This window comes from Anoplophora glabripennis, unplaced genomic scaffold (assembly GCF_000390285.2).
Source record: "Anoplophora glabripennis isolate ALB-LARVAE unplaced genomic scaffold, Agla_2.0 scaffold79, whole genome shotgun sequence".
In the NCBI taxonomy this organism is placed as follows: Eukaryota; Metazoa; Arthropoda; class Insecta; order Coleoptera; family Cerambycidae; genus Anoplophora; species Anoplophora glabripennis.
The window spans coordinates 1136462-1163449 of NW_019416623.1; the positions used below are offsets into that span (position 1 = coordinate 1136462).

Consider the following 26988-nt stretch of genomic DNA (forward strand, 5'->3'; position numbering starts at 1 on the left):
GTTTTATTTTTGACAAAAACCAAAAAGTTTTTATTTAACTTTTTTTTGTAGATCGTATTTATTTATCGTCGTGAATATGCAGTCAAACGTTGTCGGTGAAATTTGCGGACACCCTGTGTGTATATGAAGGGATTTACCTACCACACTTAAACATTGTTTTTAGTTCAAATGTGAATATTAATACATTTTAAATTGTAAACACTTATTAGGAATTTCCGATAATCTCATTACTTGCATTTATTCATACCTACCACCCTTAATCCTTTTTACTTGTGTTAATATCCAAAATTCCGATCTTAAGTATTTACTAGAAGTATCCTGACAATTAAAAATTCCTAAATTAGTTTTTAATGGCAATTCCCATCATTATTACCTGCCCGAGCTTAGGTCGCTAGGACAGTTGGGGGAAAGAGGAATTCGATATCAGCTATTCGACGAGACAACACCGACCGGCTAAGCTCTCCTAGATCACTCTGTATTAGATGTAGTCTGTTAACGGTAAATTAAGTTAGAAAAACCAGTGTTATGCCATTTGCATGATTTTTATTTGTTTATTTAAGGTTACAAAGTTTATAAGTTTATAGTTATGGAAAGTATAGTCTTTACGCGGAAAACACGTGACGACTCGCCGGTGGTTCTGGATTAACTGATTCTCTCTTCTCAAGCATCGCGCTGCCGTCAACGACCGCGCCGCAGGTCAACTGAACATCTGTTATAGTGTGTATTACTTCCTGCGCTGACTTCAAATTGGTGACCCTGCCGTGACTGAGACGCAGGACTTTTTTTTACACAACAGTGCAGTGATTTAGAAGATGCTCGGTTCAGCTAAAGTAAGTGGTGCAGTTCCAGTGCAACCTGCGTTAGGTCATGTCGCGATACGAATGCCGCCTTTTTGGCCGGATGACCCGGCATTGTGGTTCGAGCAAATGGAACATCAGTTCGCGATTGCTGGGGTCATCAGCGAAGACACAAAGTTCAGTTACGTAGCCGGCAATTTGGACCTGAAGTATATGAAGGAAGTGAAGGACATCCTTATCAAACCACCGGGAACAAATAAATATATGCACCTTAAATCGCAGCTGATAAACCGCTTAAGCGCATACCAGAAGGAGAAGACGCGGCGGCTTCTGGAACATGAAGAAATGGGCGACAGAAAACCGTCGCAGTTCTTGCGCCATCTCCAAGGTTTAGCTGGGGCGAATGGGCCGGATAATTTAATTCGCTCCTTATGGTTATCGCGACTGCCTAACAGTATGCAAGCTATTTTGGCAAAGCAAGCAACAACGGACCTGTCCACGACCGCAGAATTAGCGGATGCATTAGCGGAGACCAGGACAGAACAGCACGTACCCGAAACCGCGGCGGTATCTAGTCTTGTAGAAGAAATGATGAGGCAAATTACTGCAGGAATGCAGGCAATGATGACACAAATAGCAGCCCTCTCCGATCAGCATCGATGTTCGAATAGACGGCGCTACCGCTCTCGTTCCAGGGGCGGATCAGGGCAGCAGGTAACGCCCAATGACAATTTGTGCTGGTATCACGCGCGTTTTGGTGATAAGGCCAGGAAATGTGAGGAGCCGTGCGCCTACAAGCCGGAAAACGCCCAGGGCAAGACGAATTATGATCTCTCCGTGGCAAATGGCACGGTAATCGCGACTTATGGCAACAACAGTAAGACAACAACAGCCGCAGCAGCAGCAGAAACAACGACACCAATAACAATAACTTCAACAATGACAACAATAAGACCAGCAACGGCAGCAGCAACAACATCAGCATCAAGAACAACAACAACAGTAGAAGCAACGGCAGCAATAACAACAGCCGCAGCAGCAGTAGCAGCAGAAACAACGACACCAATACCAGTAACTTCAACGACAACAATAAGACCAGCAACGGCAGCAGCAACAACATCAGCATCAAGAACAACAACAACAGCAGAAGCAACGGCAGCAATCCAGTACTTTGAGAACCAGCCGTCTAGAGTAACAGGGCAGAACTGGTACAGGCAGGGGACTCCGTTTCCGCTTCGTACTTTAGACATTTACCCTACTAACCTCTTCTAGATCTGTATCCGATACACAGGGTGAGTTTTTTTCGATGTTTAGTGTAAGGATCTGGGAAAGTATCAGAGATATAAGTTTTATGAGGATAGATGTTCAGTTTTATGATCCTTATTAAATGTTACTTTTATTTTTTGAAAAAACTTTGTGGCTGACCAGATACTTGGAAAAAACCGAATTCGGGCAATTCTTTCAGATGCGTGTAGCTCCGTTGCTATTTATTTTATCAAAAAATTTAAATTATAAAGTTTCAGGTTTTTGCAGTGTTAATAACACAGAAAAGTAACTGTCAAATACCCAGTAAATATTTCGATTGTTTTCACAGCCATCTTCGTCAACGAGCAATTGAAAAGTTAAAAGCAGCTGCAATTCTCCCATTTTTCAAAATAACAATACCAAATATTATATCTTTGGAAAGCATAAAAAAGACATTTTTTTCTAGCTCATAGCTAACTATGGTTTACATTTAAAAAATTTGAAGTTTATGTTATAACTTGAAAACGAAAGTGTACACGGACAATTTGATCACACTGTCTTATTAACACTGCAGAAACCTGAAACTTTGTAATTTAATTTTTTTTTGTAAAATAAATAGCAACGGAGCTACACACATCTGAAAGAATTGGCCGAATTCGTATTTTTCTAAATATCTAGTCAGTCATGACGTTTTTTTTTAATAAAAGTAACATCATCAACAAGATCATAAAACTGCACATCTTCCTCATTTAAGCTGTTTTCTATATCTGCTACTTTCTTAGATCACTACATTAAACATCGAAAAAACTCACCTTGTAGATCGCTAACACTAACATAAAATAAAATTAACTTAGATAAACTATTGTGTATTATTTCCTGCATGCACTTTGCACAGTCCGATTTCATACATATATGTATTATTATGTATAGGTTCAAAGATAATATGACTCTGAAGTTTTGTTTACGGGAGTTATCACTTATCAGGTATGCTCTCTTTTATGAAAATTCTCATTGTGACATTTCTTTTACTTATTAATTATGATTTGATTGATTTTTTAGAATTTATCTCAGTGCATTTTTGGTTATTAGTAATAAACTGGAATATCTCGCATTAAAATTTTTGCATGTTCTATTTATAATTCCATAGCACTGCCCATGAATAAATAATAAATTTAAAATATCAGCATTTGAATACGTATTGTTTTCCATTATTTTCAAATCAGTATTTAACTAGGTACCACTGTCAGATTAACAGGAAATGGTGACTTATGACATAGTCGTTGTTTTGTTTTTAATTTTGTTAGGAATTTCACAGACATTCTAGCAAGAAATTGGATCATTTAAATTACCACAAAAACCGTAAATAACAGAAAAATTAAGAGAGATAGATGTAGGAAAGTGAACATAGATAGATAGAAGGTAAAATCCTACAACAGTTTTTGATTCAATATACAGGGTGTTTCATTTAGAAAAAAACAAGTTTTGGCGGTTCAAAGTTAAGCAAATTCGACAATAAATTTAGGCATCCACCTATCTCCCTCCCAAATATCAATACTTCAGCTTGCACGATGTAAAAAATCGTTAGTTTTAAATTAGGCTACCGAAAAGCAACATTTTTTGAAATAATTGAAATATTTCGAACAATAGATAGATGTAGAGAACGTTGATAAAGGTCCCCTAAAATGTATTAAAAGAAATTAACACGAAACTACATATTTCAAATACAAACATTTTACGAGAGGGAAAGATTTATAACAAACCGTTCATCTCTGAGACAAAAAAAATAGAGGCTGTAACATTACCTCCGACAAAGTTATGAGGGATAAGTTCTGTTAATCCAATTACTTCGTTTGCTGTCATAAAATAACATCTATATGGAAGTATTTGTTTAGTTAAACCTGCTTATTTTGATCACAGTAACTTGTTGTAGCTCCATGTACATAAAATATTGGGACACATTGTATGTAGCATAGCAATTAAACAAAAAACCTGACAGTTATGATTGACTTTTACAAAATTGTTACACAGTGTTTCTTAATTCGATTTCTGAGGGGTGTTTCTTGATCGAATTTAACATACCTACAGGTACTCCTAAGTCAAACGAACAATTAATTCTGACTTTACGAAGATATCGTAGCTTGAAGATGGCCTATCGACATTGTTTTATTTTAATATCTGCTAAATCGGTAGAAGTATCAGTAGCAAATTTCTCAAAAGTTTTTCAATATTGGTGACCCATATTTTTATGCAATCACAAGGAAATGAGTAAAATTTGATAAAGAACATCGTTTTAAAGAAATTTTAAAATGTATTGTCATTTACAATATCGTCGAAAAATGACACATCGAAGATGGCTGTTCATCTTCAAAGATAAATAAATGTTTCGCAAACACCTAAAAACAAATATTTAAGACACTTGGCAGGTTGTGGTTACCCATAGAGAAGGAACCTTCCAAAGTAAATAGGACTTATTAAAAATAAAAGCAACAAAAAATGCTTTGGCAAAACCGTTTTATTTTATTCTAAATATTCCCCTTCTGACTTAATACAGCGGTAGGTACAAGCCTTTTGGATGGCTTCTACATATACAGTGTGTCCACGGTTTGAGTGAACCTGGGCTGAAATTGACAAAAATTTTTCGAGTTTTTCATCGGCAAATGAATTTTTCCGAAAAGGTAAAAGTCGCACTGTACCTTAAATCAGACGAATACGGGGAGTGGTTGATAGTTAATAGTACAACAAACGCCAATTTCCTTCAGCGCGATATTCTGACCAAATACGACGAATACGATGCACCAAATGCTTCAAAATGCCAAGATGGAATTGTGTATTCATGATTTGGCTCGTTGTGGACATTGCCCTTGAAATTATAAAAGCAAATCAACATTGTCTTCACTTTTGACTTTTCCAAAGGAGATTGTTTGGGTTTTGGCTCGTCTGGAGCTTTCCACTCGGCACTGGTTTCTGGATCATATTGAAAACACCACGTTTCATCACCAGTCACATTGTTGTTATAGTATATTACATACCGAGATGGAAAGTGTTTCATTCCATCGAGAGAAAAGGATAGAAATACATGAGAAATTAACAAGTAAGATCCCCGCATAACCAGATTTCAGATAAAAAAAAACGATAATTTGGCATTTTGATAATGGTTACTATGACACTAAAAAAGTCAAACATACAAACTTATATTAGTTGCATTTTTGATAGATTGTCATCAAAAGAGTGTTTTCGGAGACAATGAGCGACTCAGAAGAAATTATTTGTAATCCTCAACTGAGAGAAGCCGCTGAGAGTTTGGAAAAAGATTTATTACCTAGAGTCGTGTTTTCAAGAGTTGGTGCTCGCAAAAAGGTGTTCAGAAAACTGTTTCTAAAACTATTGTGCTGACATATTTTAGCGAAAATGCCAATATCAAAAAGCCATCAACTCTTTGGTCCATTTACTCAATGTTGCATACTACTTTAAATATTAAAGATAAAGTGCATATCTCCAAATTTTCGAAGTTATTGGCATTTTTGAAACAACAAAATCTAGGATATGTATCCAAAAAGGCAAGTACTTTCCCCAGGGAGAACATTGCGGCGTTTTTGTAAAGGTACCTGTAAAGGTAGCACTCATAATTGCTGTATCAGTGCATGTCGAAATGACGAACTGTATAAAATGAAATTGACTGACTGGAAAATAAGGTTCACGTCGAAATTCCATCAGAACGGCAACAATAACTATTGGTCAGTTGAAGAGATTAGGGGGATGGAAATCTTCCACCGTAGCGGAAGGGTACGTCGACATGTCTACAAATTTTCAGGTTAGAATTGCCACAGAAATATCTGGCGAAATGACAAACTCCAGTACTAAAAACGTTACCATTTCTACGCAGGATGTTCAGCATGAATTAACAATTTCTGTTGCCGCTTATATATATATATATATACTATAATGTTCCAATTAATATAGTAAAGTAATTTGTAATATTTAATATTAATAAAATTTGTTGGGAATGTTTTAATGTACAAGATATTTTATCTACTCTAATTATATAAAATAGACTATTAATACATTATTTTTAAGGAAATAAGGGGATTTTACCGAAGAAGTAAAAGTTGCTATGGGTAACGGGAGGAAAGTGAGGTAACTTACCTCTCTAGAGAAAAATGCGATTTCGAGTTATAAATTCATATTTTATGAACAAATCAACAAAAATATTTGATGAACATTACATTTTATTAATTATTATGAATGAATAGTAATTGTACAGTTATTACATTTAGTAACATTTATAAAATCTGGATAATTATTCCCCTCGCGTTTACTAATTGTCACATTTTTCTCAAAATTATTTAATGGCTTCTTTTCAGTCACCGGACGCTCAATATTATCTGACTGATCTATTAAAACAGCATGATGCGACGTATTACTAGAACCTGGAGTTGAAGTGTCATTGGAAAGAATCCTGTTGGCTATTTCATTTTTGTTACTTAAACTGTCGGCAGCATAACTGTGGCTGAGTTCCATCCACCGTGTCTCTTTATTGCTAATACATCAACTCCTGTATTAGCCAGTAAGCTTCCCGATGTTCTTCGGAATGAATCGCCTGTATATGCTTCAGGATGTTCTAGTTTCAAAAACTGTGCAATCTTATTAGGAATCATAGAAAGGGTATTCTTGCCGACTGGTTGGTTGTAACATCTACCAACTTGATAGCGCATAAAAAAGCCTGAAATTTCTGTTTTAATTTCCAATCTAATCTTGATATATTTCTTGAGAATAGAATTTCTAGGTGAGAAACCGAACCCAGACGAAAAGTAATAGTAAACGTACATGACATACCATTTTTAGAATCTGGAATTGTAACTACAATAATGTCATCGAAATTTTTGAAATTGACGTTGTCCAAAGTAAGTTTGTATAACTTATCAGAACGGCATACTCCTGCAATGCCTAAGACCATGACTACCTTCATTAGCAAATATGTATTATCGGGTGCCTGAACGAGAAAATCGTTGACTTGTTCTCTTGTAAATACGTTTGACTTTTTAGGTATATGTTGAAATAAATTTGAAATAATATTAATTTTAGACTTGTGGTTGATTTTGACAGTTGTTACTGTGACATGTATGCGCTTATAATTAAAAGTAATAAAAAGCGTTGCTTTACCTGCTGAATCATTATTTAATTGCAAAAGGTTATGGGCGCAGACCCCACACGCCTTCTGAATTGTTTGGATATATGGTAAAATTAGATATTTCTTCATCATAAGTTCTTGTACACGGAAAAATGTCGTATCAGTTGCCGCCGATTGAAAAGCTCAAGGGCCGTGAAAACTACGACTCATGGAAATTCGCTGTACAGACGTATTTGGAACATGAAGAACTGTGGGATTCAGTGCTAGGTACAGAAACTGACAATAAAAAAATAATTAAAGCCAGGTCGAAAATTATATTACTTGTTGATCCACTAAATTATGTCCATGTCCAAAGTACAAAAACTGCCAAAGAAGCATGGGATAACTTGGAAGCTGCTTTTCAGGATTCAGGCCTTACAAGACGTGTTGGTTTATTGCGTGTTTTAATAACTACTACGTTGGAAAATAGTAATTCTGTAGAAAAATATGTAAATACAATCATTACCACCGCACATAAATTATCAAGTATAGGTCTGACTGTTAGTGATGAATGGATAGGCACGATTTTGTTAGCAGGTCTTCCAGAAAGTTACAAGCCAATGATAATGGGCATTGAAAGTTCAGGTACTTCAGTGACGGCAGACTCAATCAAAACCAAGTTATTGCAAGACATATCAGTAGTTACGGATCCCGAAAACAAGTCAGTGGCTATGTATGGTGCTGCTAGTTCAAAGTCCATTAAGAACAAGTGGTCTACTCTAAAGAAAAACAAAAAAGGTGTACGTTGTTTTAATTGCAATAGGTATGGACACTTTGCAAGTCAATGTGAAAAGAAGGACAATATGGATAAGAGGTCAAAGCAAGTTGACTCCGCATTATTCTCCGTGTTCTCAGTGCAACATAAAAACAATAATTTGTGGTATTTAGACTCTGGTTGTTCAGCTCATATGACAGGAAATCGAGATGCACTAGAAACTGAAAGAAAGTCTGCGAAATTGACTGTCACCACTGCAAATAATGAAGAAATGTATACAGAATCTATTGGTGATGTCAAGCTTTCTCTGTCAGTTGGAAGTAACAAAATATCAGACATCAAAGTGCACGATGTATATTTTGTCTCAGATTTAAAGGTGAATTTGTTATCTGTTAGCCAAATAGTAAACAAAGGCAACACTATTATTTTCAACTCTGAAGGTGCCAAGATTTATAATTCTGCAAATCAACTTATAGCTACAGCTACTTTAGAAAACAATTTATTTAAATTGGATTTACTTCCAAAGCAAATTAATGTTTCCGCTTGGTTCAGTAATGCAGATAAACAGTGTACTATGTGGCATAAGCGCTTGGCACATGTAAATACAGCTAGTTTAAACAAGTTGAAAAATGGACTTGTATATGGAGTAGACTTTTCAGACAATTTTCAACCGAATTTTGTATGTGAAACTTGTATGCTGGGAAAAAGTCATCGTTTACCATTTCATGCAAGTGAGACTAGATCTTCGCGAGTCTTGGAGCTGGTGCATTCGGATTTATGTGGACCGATGCAAGAGAAATCTCTATCTGGTTCGCAGTATATGCTTACCTTCCTTGACGATTATAGTCATCATACAACCGTCTATTTTTTGAAAAACAAAAGTAAAGTTATAGAATGTTTTAAGATTTATAAAAGTTTTGTTGAAAATCAAACCGGTCAGAAAATAAAATGTCTACGAACCGACAATGGGGGCGAATATTGTGGAGCCGAACTGAAGAATTTACTCGAGACTGCAGGCATACAACATCAGCTTACCTGTCCATATACCCCTGAGCAAAATGGCAAGGCAGAAAGGCTTAATCGAACGATTATAGAGAAGGCTCGATGTCTTCTAATCGAAGCTTGCCTACCAAATGTTTTTTGGGCAGAAGCTGTATACACATCAGTCTATTTAATTAATCGCTTGCCCAGTAAATCTATAGAGAAAACACCAGAAGAATTATGGAATAATAAGAAACCAACCTTAAAGCATGCTAGAATATTTGGATGTAAAGCATATGCACATATAGATGATCAGAAAAGAAAGAAGTTAGATTCTAAGGCACTTTCTTGTATCTTTGTAGGTTACAGTTTAGAGTCAAAGGCATACAGGCTATACGATCCAAACAGAAATATAGTGTTTGTCTCTCGAAACGTTCAATTTGCCGAAAATGAGAAAGGATGTACTCTATTAGAGGAATCAACTCATGAATCAGATAAACATTTTATTGATTTACCTGACCTTATAACAGAAGTTGAAATCAGACAAGATGAACCTATAATGGAAAATAATGATCAGATTGAAAGCAATCAAAATAGAAGAGAGAGTCCAGGTGATTTTACTGAAGAAAATAATGAAATATCCTCGGAAATATCTCATGATAGTGACTCAGATTTTGTCCCAGAAAGAGAAATGACAGCAGAGGTTGCAGTTCCAATGAATAGAGCTCAAAGCGAAAAAAAACCTCCTAAGGCAATGCAAGACTATGTATCATATTCAGTCATAACAAAAGCAGATGGTGATCCATTAGATGTTGAAGAAGCACTTAGCAGACAAGATAGGGACAAGTGGCTTCAAGCAATGCAAAACGAATATGATGCTCTCATTGAAAATGGAACTTGGGAATTGGTCGATTTACCTCCAGGAAGAAAACCATTAAATTGCAAGTGGGTTTTCAAAACCAAAGGCCAGAATGAAAATTCGCTTCAGTATAAAGCTCGTTTAGTAATAAAAGGATGTGCTCAAAGAAAGGGCATTGATTTGAAGAAACATACTCACCTGTGGTTCGATACAGTACAATAAGGTATTTACTTGCATTTGCAGCAGAAAATGACCTCGATATTGATCAAATGGATGCAGTTACTGCATTTTTGCAAGGCAAATTGTCAGAACAGGTATATATGATTCCACCAGAATGTTACGATAACACTAACAAGGTTTGTCGTTTAAAGAAATCATTATATGGTCTCAAACAAGCTAGTCGCATATGGAACCAGAAGTTAGACTCATTTTTTTAAAAAATTGCTATGCAGCAATCACAAACCGATCCTTGTATGTACTACAAAGTTTCAGATGAAATAAAATTGATTTTAGCTGTTTATGTAGACGATATAATCATTTTGTCTAACAACAGAGATGCTAAATTAGAATTAAATTAATGAAGAATTTTAAAATGAAAGACATTGGACCTGTGAAGAAAATATTAGGATTTCAAATAACCAGAGATAGAGTTAATAAAAAGATATGGATAGATCAGAAAGATTATTTAGAAAAGGTTTTAAGAAAATTTAATATGGACCAAAGTAATCCAGTGGATACTCCAATGTCTGCAGGTGAAAAGTTAATAAAAGAACAATTACCTATCGGGGACGAACGGAAAAGAAAAATGGAAAATATTCCATATCAAGAGGCAGTTGGTAGTTTGTTGTTTGCATCACAGATATCGAGACCGGATATATGTTATGCAATAAGCTGTGTTAGTCGCTTCAATCAAAACCCTGGTCCGGCTCACTGGTCTGCAGTCCAGCGCATTTTTCGATACTTGAAAGGAACAATACATTACCGACTGGAGTTCAGTAGAAAAACAGAAATTGATAATTCAGATATAATTGGTTACTGTGATGCAGATTGGGGAAGCGATCCGAACGATAGGCGTTCAGTTACGGGTTATATTTTCTTGAAAAATGGCTCTCCAATTTCCTGGAACACTAAGAAACAGCCCACAGTAGCCTTAAGTACGACCGAAGCAGAATATATGGCTATGTCATCTGCCGTACAAGAAGCTATATGGCTCCGAGGCTTAAGCTATGAACTCAGTGCTAACACGAAACCAACTTTATTATATGTAGATAATCAGGGTGCTCAGAAATTGGCTTTGAATGGTACTTATCAAGCTCGCACGAAGCATATTGATATACGTCATCATTTCCTGAAGGAGAAAATTGATAATGGAATTATATCAAACAAGTATGTATCCACTAATTACATGTTGGCAGATTCATTAACGAAGCCTTTGGATAAAGTTAAATTCCTGAAGTGCACCAGAGGTCAAAGACTTATTTCAAATAGGGAGAGTGTTGCAATAAATTTGAAATAATATTAATTTTAGACTTGTGGTTGTTGATTTTGACAGTTGTTATTGTGACATGTATGCGCTTATAATTAAAAGTAATAAAAAGCGTTGCTTTACCTGCTGAATCATTATTTAATTGCAAAATAGCCGTCATTCTTACGTTTCCAAAATGCTCTCAGCTTAGGGTATTGAGTATTCACTCCTCAAACTCGCCGGTGACTTTAAAATTCTTGACTTATCCATGAAATATGATAGCAGTGACATTTCAGAAACACCAGTATTTTTGTTCTGGCACAATTCTTTGAAATTTCTATATGCTCGTCCGTAGCACACGTTCGACTTCTCGGGCAATAAAAATTCGCAGGCAGCATTTGATGCACTTTCTATTTGAAAATCACTCATTTAGAAATAATAATTCAAAACCAGCAAAATTGCAACTTTTATGTAGCTTTGTTTATAAACACCTTAGAAACGACAAAATCCAAACAACTTTGCAAGATTTCGAATAATGTCAAAATGAATTGATTAAGAAATGTCAAAAAATAAAACCTAATCTTTATTTCATGAACCATAAAGAACTGTGGGAGCAGATAAAATGTTATACACCACGCAGCAGTTAAGTATAATTTACTCGGACTCTATTGCCAGCCCTTGCACTACGGACGAGCATATAGAAATTTCAAAGAATGGTGCCAGAACAAAAATACTGATGTTTCTGAAATGTCACTGCTAGAATATTTAATGGGAAGTCAAGAACTTTAAAGTCAACGGCGAGTTTGTAGAGTGAATACTCAATGATAAAGTCAACTATTTTCATAGAGGAGAACGTGGATATATCAAAATACCTCAAGCTGGGAGCATTTTTGAAAGAATGACGGCTATACACCTAAAAAGTCAAACGATTTTACAAGAGAACAAGTCAACGATTTTCTCGTTCAGGCACCTGATAACACTTATTTGCGAATGAAGGTAGTGATGGTCTTAGGCATTGCAGGAGCATGCAGTTCTGATGAGTTTTGCAAACTTACTTTGGAAAATGTCAATTTTAAAAATTTCGATGACATTATTGTAGTTACAATTCCAGATTCTAAAAATGGTATGTCACGTACGTTTACAATTACTTCTTGTCTCGGTTCTGTTTCTCACCTAGAAATTCTCGAGAAATATATCAAGATTAGTTTGGAAATTAAAACTGAAATTTCACGCCTTTTTATGCGCTATCAAGCAGGTAGTTCTTACAACCAACCAGTCGGCAAGAATACTATGATTCCTAATAAGATTGTACAGTTTTTGAAACTAGAACATCCTAAAACATATACAGGCCATTCATTCCAAAGAACATCGGCAATGTTACTGGTTAATACAGGAGTTGATGTATTAGCAATGGAGAGGCATGGTGGGTGGATATCATCCACAATTGCAGAAAGTTATGTCGCTGACAGTTTAAGTAACAAAAATGAAATAGCCAATAGGATTCTTTACAATGATAGTTCAACTCCAAGTTCTAGTAGTACGTCGCATCATGCTGTTTTAATGGATCAGTCAGATAATATTGAGCCTCCGGTGACTGAAATGGAGCGGATAAATCATTTTTAGAAAAATGTGACAATTAGTAAACGCGAGGGGAATAATTATCCAGATTTTATAAATGTTACTAAATGTAATAACTGTACAATTACTATAGATATTCATTCATAGTAATAAATAAAATGTTATGTTCATCAAATATTTCTATTTATTTATTCATAAAATATGCATTTATAACACAAACTCGCTTTTTTCCTTAGGCAGGTAAGTTACTACACTTACCTCCCGTAGTCCATAGCAACTTCCACTTCTACGGTAAAATCCACTTACTTCCTTAAAAGCAATTAGTCCAGTTGGTAGAGGTTCCGCCTGTGTCAAACCTTGATAACCCGGAAATAACTACACATGCCTACTTTAAATGATGAGTACAAACAGGCTAATTTTCTGACAAAGTATTTTATCAGGAAAAAAAGTTATTAACAATTTAATCGTGAAAAAATTTTTTTTAGTAGTTTTCTTTAAATAACTCAGCGGGATGACTTTGTACGAAAAAATGCTTAGGACATGATTTTGTTCGTAATAAAAATAGCTACAAAATGGCGCTAGTTCGATTACGAAATTTGGAATAACAAAGCTGTGAGATTGAAAAAACGGTATAAAACGTCAACTTTTTAAAGTTGCTGTAAAAATGTCAATTATAAACAAAAAGTAATAAAACTTTCGAAAACTATAATTCGATATATATACAATAATGACGCTAAAGCCGAAAATCAGGAGAGCAAAACTTTTTGTTCTATAAGGTGTTATACATTCATCGGCATATGAAACTCGAAACTTTGCCAAATTTGTTCGAAGTTTTGTTGACACTTGAAAGATACACACAGTGTAATTATGCAGAAACCAAAAGCAATTTGCAAAATTCAAGTATCTTAATTTTTGCAGTTTTGGTAAGGTTTTATACGTCACCCTAGTTTTATACGTCACTGTTTTTTTAATTTTTGGACGTATATTTATAAAATAGTCCATTACGGTAGATTAGCCAGCACAATTACCTACAATTTAAAAAATATATATTTTCATCGTTTAGATCCTAAGCTACTTAACATTTTGCGCCTGTTAGCCATACTCGTACATTATTCAATGTATAAACATAAAACAAAACCGTACGCGTGGGGTAAACCTTTATCTTTAAGTAAACAATTGTTTAAATTTACTGTTGCATATTTCTAATAGTATAAAAGAGCCGAAGAGGGAGCTCGCGCTCGAAAATGGAAAGTTAAAGGTTTACCCCACATGTACGATTTTCTATTATGTTGATATGTTGAATAATGTACGACTACGGCTAACAGGCGCAAAATGTTAAGTAGCTTAGGATCTAAACGATGAAAATTAATAAATTATTATTATTTTTTAATTGTAGGTAATTGTGCTGGTAATCTACTGTGATGGAATATTTTATAAATATACATACATAGGTATATATTTTTCCAAAAATTAAAAAAAAAACAGTGACGTATAAAACTAGGTTGACGTATAAAATCTTACCAAAGCTGCAAAAATGAAAATAATTGAATTTTGCAAATTGCTTTTGGTTTCTGCATATTTACACTATGTGTATACCCAATTTCAAGTGTCAGCAAAACTTCAAACAAATTTCGAGTTTCAGATGCCGATGGATGTATAACACCTTATAGAACAAAAAGTTTTGCTCTCCTGATTTTCGGCTTTAACATCGTTATTGTATATATATCGAACTATAGTTTTCGAAAGTTTTATCACTTTTTGTTTATAATTGACATATTTACAGCAACTTTAAAAAATTGACGTTTTATACAGTATTTTCAATCTCAAGGCTTTGTTATTGCAAATTTCGTAATCGGACCACCGCCATTTTGTAACTATTTTTATTATGAACAAAATCATGTCCTAAGCATTTTTTCGTAGAAAGTCATCCCGCTGAGTTATTTAAAGAAAACTACTAAAAAAATTTTTTTTCACGATTAAATTGTTAATAACTTTTTTCCTGATAAAATACTTTGTCAGCAAATTAGCCTGTTATTGTACTCATCATTTAAAGTATTCCTGTGTAGTTGTTTCCGTGTTATCAAGGAAATGTCACCAACAGTAACTTTTCGGCCTCTGCCGATTGGACTAAATGTATTAATAGTCTATTTACTATAGTGGGAGCAGATAAACATATATCACTTCAGACGCGATAACTCTGCTTCTATTCATCCATGTAACTGCCGATAGATGGCCTCATTAGAAATACCTATTTTTGAAAGGTCCTGTTTACTTTCGAACGCACCTTGTAATATGAGAAAATACATTTTAAAAAGACTGGTATTTCTTTAGTACATATTTAAAAGTAAATTATTCTCAATACATATTGATGTACTTAGAAAGCTACGAACAAATCTTTGTTGTTTACGAAACATTTTTTCATAATTGAAAATGAACGTCACATTATTTTCTGCTTGCTATTGACAAGTTTCAGACAACATATTTTTTGCGGCACACCATTACAATTTAAAAACTAATATTAAATATTTGGTACTGATACTTCAAGTAGTTATAAACATATTCAAGAAAAAAAACTTTGAGAGCAGGTCATCTCCAAACGAAGCGTTTTTGTATGAAGTTTTGTCCAAGGAACGACCACCCTCTAGAGATTTGACAGTTGAATTAAGGAATAAAATAAATAGACATCCAAATGGATATAAACAGCCAGGTGCATTAAATGTAAGAAAAGAGTATTATGGACCTAGAAAACACCGTCAAGAAAAAAAAACAGTAAATGTTTTCGAAGAGGCACACACGCGACACATCTTACAAAAATGAAAGGGCAGTGATGAATGGCGACACAATGGCAGTGGCAGGCCTTTCGAGAACACAAACTGTTTTTCTTTTCTAGGAGATAATCGACCAGAGAGTTACAAAAATTGAAAAAAACGACCCTCGATCCTGCCGCTGCCAGAGTGCTGACTGAAGGGGGTTGGTGTGAGGTTATATAAGTACGTACAAACAGACGTACCCGTGGCTGGTGTTGAACTGGAGGAGGCGCGACTTGACACCTCTGCGCGGCAGGGACCGAGGGCCATCCACCGAATTTGTCTTCCTAGAGATGTTAAATTGCATTCAGTTTATCATAATTGAGCGATATATGCTAAATAAATATTTAATTTAATACATCATGGACTGGGTACTATTAAAATGGTAAAACAATTAATAAAAACATATAGTCGTAACCAAGAATGTGTAATGGGCATTTACGACCCGCAAAGCAAAAATAAAAGCTAAAGGACTTACTTTTTAAAAAACATGCAACAAAATTTGGTCACAGATTCTTAAAACAAATATAGGGGACCCGTATTTTTACCAAGTGGCCCCCTCTTTCGGAGTTACAGCCCCTGAAGCCCGCCCCTAAGAATAATCCTTTTTTTATATGTCAGAACCCTGTTGTACTAGAATCACTAAATTTGGTACACAGGATTTTATGACATGTGGAATCTGATGGTGCTACGTTTTTTGGCGGAGAACCGCCTTAAGACAATTTTTCGTGGGCTCCCTTGTCTTTGGAGTCAAAAAAATTTGGTCGCATATATAAATTTCTTAAAAATTATCAGTCCACTAGAAAGCCATTAAATTTAGAAACTTTTTGTCCCATTACACTTTTTTCGTAAAACGCAATGTTTTCGAGAAAAATGTCAAAATGTGATCGAATGCATATCGTGAATCGCAATTTTCCTCAAAAACATTGCGTTTTACGAAACAAATATCAAGAGACAAAAAAGTTTCTAAATTCAATGGCTTTCTAGCTAACTAATAATTAAAAAAAACATCAAATTTACTACCAAATTTTTCTGGCTCCAAAGACAAGGGGGCCCACGAAAAAGTGTCTTAAGGGGGTTTCTCGCCAAAAAGTGCAGCACTGTGAGATTCCACATGCCATAAAACCCCTGTGTACCAAATTTAGTGATTCTCGTACAACATGGTTTCTTAGGGGCAGATTTCAGGGGGCTGTAACTCCGAAAGAGGGGGCCAGTTGTCAAAAAGAAAAAATTCTGGGTCCTCTAAATTTGTCTTAAGAATCTATAAGCAAATTTTGTTGCAGGAATTTCGGGACACCCTGTATATAATTACATTCGCAAACGAAACAATCCTACGCAAAATGTGGAAACAGGAAAACCTTTCTATAGCAGCTCTTGTCATGTATTTACCTTTGTCAGGGGTGATGTTAGAACAACAAAAATACAAGATCTATCTTTGAATAATTATATAATTTAACTATTTCAATATGTTAGATGTGTTTTTTTATTAATTATATTTAATCATATCACTTTTAGTTTTTATTTTGAATAATTACAAAAATCATTGTATGATAGACTAGATCATGTCTTTGAGGTCTCTGAGCCCGAAGACGATGTCCGTTCAAGAAATGTAGTTCATGTTCAATGTTATTTGGAGGTCAACTCTTGGTTGCTATTTTTTAAGGTAATTTTCAATGTCATTTGAAGGTCACATTCCCTTATTGACTGATAAAAGTTGTTTGGGTCATTGGGAACCACCATCTTTAGACTTTGGTTTTGACCTTGAAGGTCGTGTTCAAAGACTAACTCGTGTTTTTTTAAGGTAATACCTCTCTATATCGTAGGAGGGGCCCATTCAGGATAAAATCGCCATCTCCATTATATTCTGATATAGCAGGATGTGAAATAAATATTCTCAGTGTGAAACCAACTATTCTAAGGAGACAAGCTGAGAGCGTGTAGGTCATTTTCATGCCCTCAAAAATATGAAAATCATAAGAAAATTGTCATTTCACCGTCTTAGAGTCGATCTTATTGAAATCACCAAGAGCCTGATAACCCATAATCATTTTTCCCCGATATCTACTATTTTGATGAGATTCGAGCCTGAGAAGTCCGAGACGGAGAACTGACTTTCAAATAACTTTGAAAATTACTTTAAAAGTAACTAAATCACTGGCACTGTCCGAATGTAAAATTTCTGGCTATTTCAAAATCCGAGGTCAGAAATTGTATTACCAAAAAAAACAAGAGTTGACCTTCAAATCACCTCGAACATTTAAACGTTAAAAAATAAATCAACCACGTATCCCAACTTGAAATTTCTCACTTTTTCAGAATCCGGGGACAAGAATTGTATTACCATAAAAAAAAGGAGGAGTGACCTTCGAATAACCTTGAGCTAACGTCATCAAATAGATATCGGCTACCTCAAAAACGTGTGGGTATGATGGTCGACTAGATGATAGACTATATCGCACACTTACTGATGATAACACTTTTTAGAAAACATGTTTGTTAATTTTTGAATTAGCTAATACCTTTATAATAAACTAAAGGGTTAAAGCTATTACATACCAAGGTCTATAATAGTATATTAAGTAATAAGTGTTGTAAAAAGCATTTTACGCACGAATGGAAAAGTTACGCACGACGCACTATGTATCATTTTTTTTTTTTGTTTGTACAAAAATCAAATATCTTGACTCAGAAAGTAGATAAAAATATGAGTCTGGTTGCAAATGAAAGCTGAATGGATGTATAATATGGAAAAAATATGACTGAGACGATTTTTTTTCAATATGACCTTCGAATGACCAGGCAAAGTCTATGGTTCCCAAAAATTTTATGGATTTTTCTAATAATATCGGTCCTAATTCTCTTAAAATTTATTCCAATGCACACGATTTTGCACAATTTAGCACGGCAATTCCAAATCTGGCGTCAAAAAGTTTCTATCATTTTTCTAACGCTAGCAAAGTCTCTCCAAAATCGGTATTATTTTCAAGCTTTTTGACACTGTTAAGCAAGAAAATTATTCACAAATTAAAGATTAATTATCAACCTGGGTTTCTATTTTTTATTTTACAAATAAATGTCAAATAAACACACTGTAGAAGGTAAGCAGTGACTTATAGATAAATTTTAAGAGAATTAGGACCGTAATAATTAGAAAAATCCATAAAATTTTTGGGTTGCATAGACTTTGCCTGGTCATTCGAAAGTAATATAGAAAAAAAATCGTCCCAGTCATATTTTTCTCATATTCTACATCCATTCAGCTTCCATTTGCAACCAGGCTCATATTTTTATCTACTCTCTGAGTCAAGATATTTGATTTTTGTACAAACAAACAAAAATGATACATAGTGCGACGCCGCGTAGCGGCGAGTGCGTAATTCTATGAGTGCGTAATTGCATTACACCACGTATTACGTACTATACTTTACCTACGACCACTACTTTAAATACTTAAAAACACACCGTCTGCGATCAATGCAAGATTCCTATTACGTCGTACGTTAAAGAATCACACAACTTGGTAAAAAAAATCGTACAGTTTTCCTAGCAACCGCCCAGCAACGGTCAATACAAACAGTATTGTATTGACCGTTGCTAGGCGGTTGCTAGGAAAACTGTGCGATTTTTTTACGGTACGTAATAGGAATCTTACATTGATCGCAGACGGTGTGTTTTTAAGTATTTACAGTAGTGGTCGTAGGTAAAATCTTATTACAACCTTGATATGAACAAAATTGTTTCCATAACTGGTGCAGTCATAAAAGTGTCATGTCTAAAACTGGCATTTAATAAAATTGTCAGTTGTCAGTTTAATTACTGTTTTATCGTTTCGTTTACATGTAACAAGAAATGAAGAAAAGTTATAGAATCACTTTATCGTCCGTGTGTAAACCTACTCTAAAAACTTAAAAGCGGAAAGTACACTTTTACACCCAGTTGTGGATAAAGTATACAAAAAATGAATCAACAATTGAGCATATAATATTTTATAACAGGGCACCTTGTTAGAGACTATTTGAACCTAATTTACTCATATACCAAAATTCGCCCTTAAAAAGTTGCTGCCACACTTTCATTTAAAAACATAATTAAATTATTAATTTCTTCTAATTGCGTCTCTTTAAATTTGGTCAACGTAGAAAAAATATTTGTAAACAATTAGTACAAATCAATAATTTTCTTTTTTTTTAGGTAAACTTATGTAAAAGTAATATTTTTTTAGTTTCCACTGTATCATGTTGCCTACATTTTAGAAACCCTGTAGAGTAATAAATGTATACTCCTACATTTGAGAGAGATAAAACTGAAAAATTAATAATTATTATTGGCATTTGTTAACTTATAAAATTAACAGTATCTGCAGGGTGTTGCATCAGGAGAAGGACATGGCTTAATAGGAGATAGAGGACATCTAGGGTAACTAGGATCGCCTATACAAGTAGCTCCTTGGCCATTCTTTATTGATATACAGGATGATTTATGATGTTTGGTCAAAACTGCTTTATGTCTCATAACTTTGGTAGGGAATGGAACAATGGGTTCATATTTGGTAAGGTTAATGCACTCACGATACTTCATGTATGCATATATGACAGCAAAAAAATCCAGGTCCGGACTGCAAAAATTGTAAATTTTTTGTGCAAGTCTAGAAAACAACACTTTGTATGTATTTTTTTGAAATTCCGATACGATATTCGGAAAGAGCATACAAAAGTGACCTTAAAGACGTGTTTCTTTTTTTTGATACACTTTGGTGGTTATTTAAATAAGCTATTGAATATACGAGACTATGGCTTCTAAAACTAAATTACCTACAGGACACATGATAAAAATTAACAAATGCTTAATTGAGAGTAGATGTTATAAATAAGCATGCATATTTTAAACCTCATTTTCTTTAAATAATATGTATTCCAGGTCCGGACTGCAAAATTTTTATTTTTTTTGTAACTCTAGAAAACATCGCCCCGTATGTATTTTTTTGATATTCCCATATGATTATCGAAAAGAACATAAAAAGTAATCTCAGCGACATGTCTCTTTTTCTTGTTACAGTTTGATGATTATTTAAATACGCATAATAAAAACACATGACAAAAAATTAATTATAATCTGTAGATTTCGATTGCCATTCATGTAGATCTACCAAACATTTACAGTAAATCTGTACTGTGAATTACATAAGCGTTTGCAGATGGAAATCCCTCTCGTGATGCAACACCCTGTATATACTTATGCTCACAATTCCCGGGTTACACCAATAACGTCTTGTAGAATTAAAATATGTAATACAAAGTGCGTTTCAAATTAAACAGGACTTTTTAAAAATAAGAACAATTTTTTTAGCAAAACGGAATTATTTTATTTAAAATAGTCCCCTTCCAACTCAATACAGCGATTTCCATGGTCTAAAAGCATGTCGAATGAGCATTTTAGATCGTCGACCGAGATGTTCTTCAGGATGTCGCTACAAGCCTTTCGGATAGTTCTACGTCCACAAAACGCTTTCCTTTCCAAATATGAGGAGCGGTTGACAGTTAAAATACGATTTTTAGTAAAAAAAATCGGTCACAATTGTCGATCGATGCACTTAACGCCTTCAAATCGCCAAGATAGGATATAATATAATATATAAACAGTTTGGCTCGGTGGAACAATGCCCTTGGAATCGTAAAAGAAAATTAACATCGTCTTCACTTTTAACTGCTCCAAATAGTCCAGTCGTTATCTGTTTTAAAAGTAGGTTGTAGCTGAGAAAAAATCGATTGAAGTTGGACGAGTGAATTATGCTGCTCCGCCGCATAGTCCCCCCACTTCACACTCGTTGACTCTCTGCTCGATTCCTGTGAAATGTATCAATCTTTTTTGCATCAGAACAGTTAAAATATATTTCCGATTTAAACAAATTTTTATAGTTATAAAGTCTGCTTCAAACAATCAAAATCACTTTTGATTGTTGTAGGTACAGTACGTTGTTTTGCTGTAAACTCACTGCAACTTTGAGCCTTCATATCTCGATGATGATTCATCGTATCGGCAAGATGAAAAGTGGATCTTCCTTTATTAGCTCCTATAATTACATTTGAAGAATATGCAAATAGGGTAACTCCAGCTCTAAATGTTTATAAGTATTTTTTCGAAGAAATTTTTAAAAAATTCTAATTGCTGCTAAAATGGATAAAATCGAAAAATTTTAAATGGGTATTGATAGTTGGTACTCCAAAGGGTATGTATAAAAATTGGGGGCTCAAAATAATCATTGGTTTTACCGTGAGAGAGAATTGAAAAATAAGTATAAATCTGTATTTTCTTAATTAACAATTGAATTGTGCGAAATCTACCCGGCCGATTTCGATGAAAAAATAAAATACTTCCAAATCATGAAGTACTCAGAACCATACTTTTTATATGGCTGCTCCATATTAGTCAACGTCCAAAATAAATTCATGAAAGAAACATATTTTTTCACATTTTTTTTCACGATTTGTTTTCAGTCTACAGGGTGGTCCCGAGGTAATGGGCCAAAATGCATGGGTAGATTCCCCAAGTAAAAATATTGCGATTTAGCCGAACTTACCTTAGTCCAAAAGTTGATAGTTAAAGAGATACAGGGTGTTAAATGTAAAATATTATTTCAGTTTTCTTTAATTTATTCCTTAACAAATGCAAATATCCTCACAAAATTTTGATGATTGGAGTTCTTTGAGTAGAGGAATTGAAATCTGTTCACATTTTGGTTAAATAGAGGGCGCTAGCTGCAGTAGATTGAATGTGTTAAAAATGACATAACTTTTTTGTACTTTAAGGTATCTCATCTTTGGTAACAAATTCTTATTTTTCAACTTTTTTAACACAAAAAAGGTATACTTTATTAAAGTAGCTATCTCGCACCGTTTTCGAGATATTTGGCTTTGAAACTTCCAATGCTGTTGCATTAAATTACAATTAAGTACCTACAGGTATTATTAATTTAGCGGTAAAGTTTCTTAAGTAGGATTTGGACGAAAATCAAATAATTGACGTCTTCCACTTGTCTTATTGCTGTCATTTGTATGCTAATTTCTATTAAGTATTATTCGTATCTAATTAAAATTACATCTTAGCTTACAAATTAAATTGTATACTCGTATACATAAATGTGAGATAGAATGCCGAGGTTTTCGTTTTTGGAGTTACATGAAATCAGTTGTTTATGGAGAAACTATAAACACTTGAGAAGAACTTTAGTAGCAGGTTTTAAATGCTGCAAAGTCATTTCGCATTAAGGATTTATACTTTAAAATAAGACAATCTTTTAATAAACGTGTTGATAAATGTATTGAAGTTAGAGGTGGACATTTTGAGCAATTATTGTCAAAAAGGCATATTTTTTACTAATGTTTACTATTTTACTGTTCATTACAATTTTTAATTCTAAATAAACCCTTGTTTTTGACATTTCTAAATTATTTTAATTATTTCAACTATTAGCATTGGAAGTTTCAAAGCCAAATATCTCGGAAACGGTGCGAGACAGCTACTTTCATAAAGTCTACCTTTTTTGTGTAAAAAAAGTTGGAAAATAAGAATTTGATACCAAAGATGAGATACCTTAAAGTACAAAAAAGTTATGTCGTTTCCAACACCTTCAATCTACGGCAGCTGGCGCCCTCTATGAACTATAACCAAAATGTGAACAAATTTCAATTCCTCTATCCAAAGAACCCCAAACCCCAAAATTTTGTGTAGATATTTGCATTTATTAAGAAATAAATGGAAATAAACTAAAATAATATTTTACATTTAACACCCTGTATCTCTTTAACTATCAACTTTTGTACTAAGGTAAGTTCGGTTAAATCGCAATATTTTTGCTTCGGGAATCTACCCATGATGTTTGGCCCATTACCTCGGGACCACCCTGTGTACTGCATTGCAGCAACAATAATGCACATACAAATTTTGGACCTCTTTTATTTTGAAGAGTATCTCAAAACGAAACTTTTTCCTTTGACTATTTTCTCAAATGTCAATATTCTCCGAGTTATACATTTTCTTGCGCTAACAATTATGCAGAACTTTTCAGTGGGCACATATCACAATTATCATTTTACATAATATTTAGAACAACACTACTTCCAACAAAAATTAGCGTTACTATATAAAACATCCATCCCGAAACAGATATCGACTGGACATATGAGATTTTTTGGGTTTTGGCTCGTTTGGCGTCTTTCACTCGGCACTGTGGCATGTGGTTGCTAGATCATATTGAAAACAACACGTTTCATCACCAGACACAATATTGTAAAGGAAGATTTGGTCCTTTTTATCCTCCTTTTGGTCGTACACACACTTTTCGGTAGTATAAATGTTCGGTCAAAATGCAATAAATTGATATTTTTAAGATACACAATCCCAATTCCATGAATTACAATGAAGCTTGTGGTTGATCTTTGATGAATTCACGTACAGTTTTGATGGAATCTGCGGAATCACTGATTTCGGTTGGTCAATATGTTGTTCATCATTTATGTCCTCACGACCGTTTTTAAATTACGTACACTACTCATGAACTGTGCCACGGAATCACCATAAACAAGGTTCATCAATTCAAACGTTTTGGTAAGTTGTACTAAGTTTAAAACAAAACTTAATATTAGCTCATTTTTGTATCGATGGCACAAACATTCTGCCCCTTCAGACTCAATAACTTCACTTCTATTCGTCCAAATGCGATGAAATCTTGAAAGTACATCAGTAAAGCATCTACCTACCTTTTCGACGCATGTAGTTGCCAATAGATGGCCTTACTAGAAATACCTATTTTTGAAAAGTCCTGTTTACTTTGGAACGCAACTTATTATTTATTCCAAAAGATTTAAAGACATTTATTACAAGTTATATCACCTCAAAAACGCTTGTCTTTCTTTGTGTAGTGTGAAGTCTGTTACCACTAATTGCTGTAATAATTTACGTGAGCTTTCTGAATGATTTATGCTTAAAATGTTGTCCTTATGATGAAATAACTAGTTAAAATATCTCGAGGGCGTACGAATTACTTTTACTACCACTCAATAAGCCTGAATAGCACCCAGGAAGGCAACTGCTCCCTGTACACAGCTAACGATACAACGTCAAGTTGATCGCTCTAGTACATACTTTAGTTTTAAAAAAATAATTTTTCGCTTTTTCAAGGAACAACCTTGCCGTAATCATGGTAAGCGCTTCCTTGATAACCGGAAGCGGTCCAAATGCTCCTTAAGGAATTTATAATAAGAAACGCGAAGACAGTACCATTAAGCTCGCTGGGCAAGTTAATTAATCAATCCCAAAGCAAGTAAGCGAGCCGGAGAGCGACGGAGAGCGGCATATTTGATTCGTACAATTTAAAATCATTAGTCGGATCCCCGAATTGTATCTTAATTAATAAAATATTTAATGAGTTAGATTAACAGACGAAATTAAGGCAGGGGCAAGCTTTTGGGGTTAAAATTAGAATTAACAATGCGGTGCTTAAGGAGTAATTACGACGTAATCGGAAGTGCTATCAGATTAAAGCAATTAATAATAAATGGATATCATTGTTAAAGTGTAATAGTATATTACATAATGAGTTCGGTAAAAACCCAGTTATCGCAAGTATTATTTACAATATTTTATCTACGACTGCAAAGTTTTTAAAAATATTTTACTGATTTTAAAAAATACTCCTTGAAAATGTTCCGACAATGTAATTTACAATTGAGAGGTCCAGTTCTACAATCGGGTAGGTGTACAAAAATTCGCTTTTCAAATTGTGTAAGACTCAGGTATCTAGCTTTTAAAGCTTTTACATGGTGTTCATAAAATAGGTGCAAATTTTCAAGATATTTTTTCATAATGTTATTAAACGAAGGTATATCTATGCAGTTTCATTGATTTCACTCATACAGGCTGCTCACAATAGGACAAGACAAGCAAATTATATATATTTTTTATTATACTAGAAATGAGTTTCACAACGAAATAATATTTAAATATTACTGTTTTCTACTAGTTCACATCATTTGGTATGCACTGTTCAATTCGTCTCATCTTATTTCTAATAACTCTCCTCAACTGATGTGGTGTTATATGTCGACATGCTTGTCTATTACATAAATCTTCTCTGTTCTGTAGCCTTGTTTTATACATTATCTTTTTCACAATTCCCCATAAAAGGAAATCAAGTGGCGTCAAGTCTGAAGCTTTTGACGGCCACTCAGCTAACGGACTGTTGCGACCATTCACTTTCTCTGGAAATACTCATTCAACCAATGACGTACTATTACCGCATATGAATAGGTGCTCCATATAATTGAAGATAGAAGGTCTGTCTCATTGTTTAAAAAATTCAAAAAAATCTCTGCAAAAAAGGAGGGACCGATTATGCGATCACATAAAATCCTACAAAACACGTGTTTTTTTTTTAATTAAGATTTATGTAATATAATTAGACAAGCATGTCGACAAATACTACCACATCAGTTGAGAAGAGTTATTAAAAATAAGAGGAGACGAATTGAAGAGTGCATGGTGGACTAATGGTGGAAAACAGTAATACATATTTATATATTATTCCGTTGTGAAACTCATTTCTGGTATAATAAAAAATATATATAATTTGGCTGTCCTATTGTGAGCACCCTGTATGAGTGAAATCAATGAAACTGCATGGATATACCTTCGGTTAATAAAATTATGAAAAAATACCTTGAAAATATTTTTCACTGTTAATACAGGACACTGCAATAAGTGAAAAGTTTCACCTATTTTATGAACACCCTGTAAAAACTATAATAATGAAACTGTGTATTTCGGGTTTTGAGGTGTGATCAAATCGAAAATGCTATCAATTTTTTCTTGAAAAAATGCCTAATATGTTTTTTAATTTTTGAGGGTCTTTTCTTAAAGATAGTAGGCCGTAGAAAAGATCACATGTCAAAAAATATAATATTAAAAATTAGGCCTTTGTGAGTACTACCACATAAAAAAAGAATTTTTAAAATCGGCCAACGCCATCCTAAATACGGAGGAGTCCCGACTTTCAGTGAAACACACTGTATATATTTCCTCATGAAAGATTGAGTTGGTACTCTCAGATATTTGGCTACAGGGAGATCATATAGAGATTTAAGGTTTTCTGCCGCAATTTCTCTTAACTGAACACCGTGCGCCGTCCACACGCTCAAATTTTACCGTGCAAACCGAATTTGCACAAACAAAATCTTCAGCAAGTCGAAGTTTACGCAAGCCGCGCTTTTCAGTTTGTGCGAGATAACGTTTTGCCGGCCACACGTACGGGCTTCCCGATACAAACTGGTTTGTGCAGGCAAGCGCGCGGTAAAGCCTGTATGTGTGGCCGGCCCATTAG

At 34.3% G+C, this 26988-nt stretch overlaps 1 protein-coding gene across 1 annotated transcript in view; it reads right to left on the bottom strand.

Moving 5' to 3' along the window:
• LOC108917159 overlaps positions 1-26988 on the bottom strand; it is a 234381-nt gene that overhangs the window by 131455 nt on the left and 75938 nt on the right. Inside the window, exon 9 of the mRNA XM_023455102.1 lies at positions 15818-15901. Within this exon, the coding sequence (XP_023310870.1) occupies positions 15818-15901 (84 nt within the window). The remainder of the gene's footprint in view (positions 1-15817; positions 15902-26988) is intronic.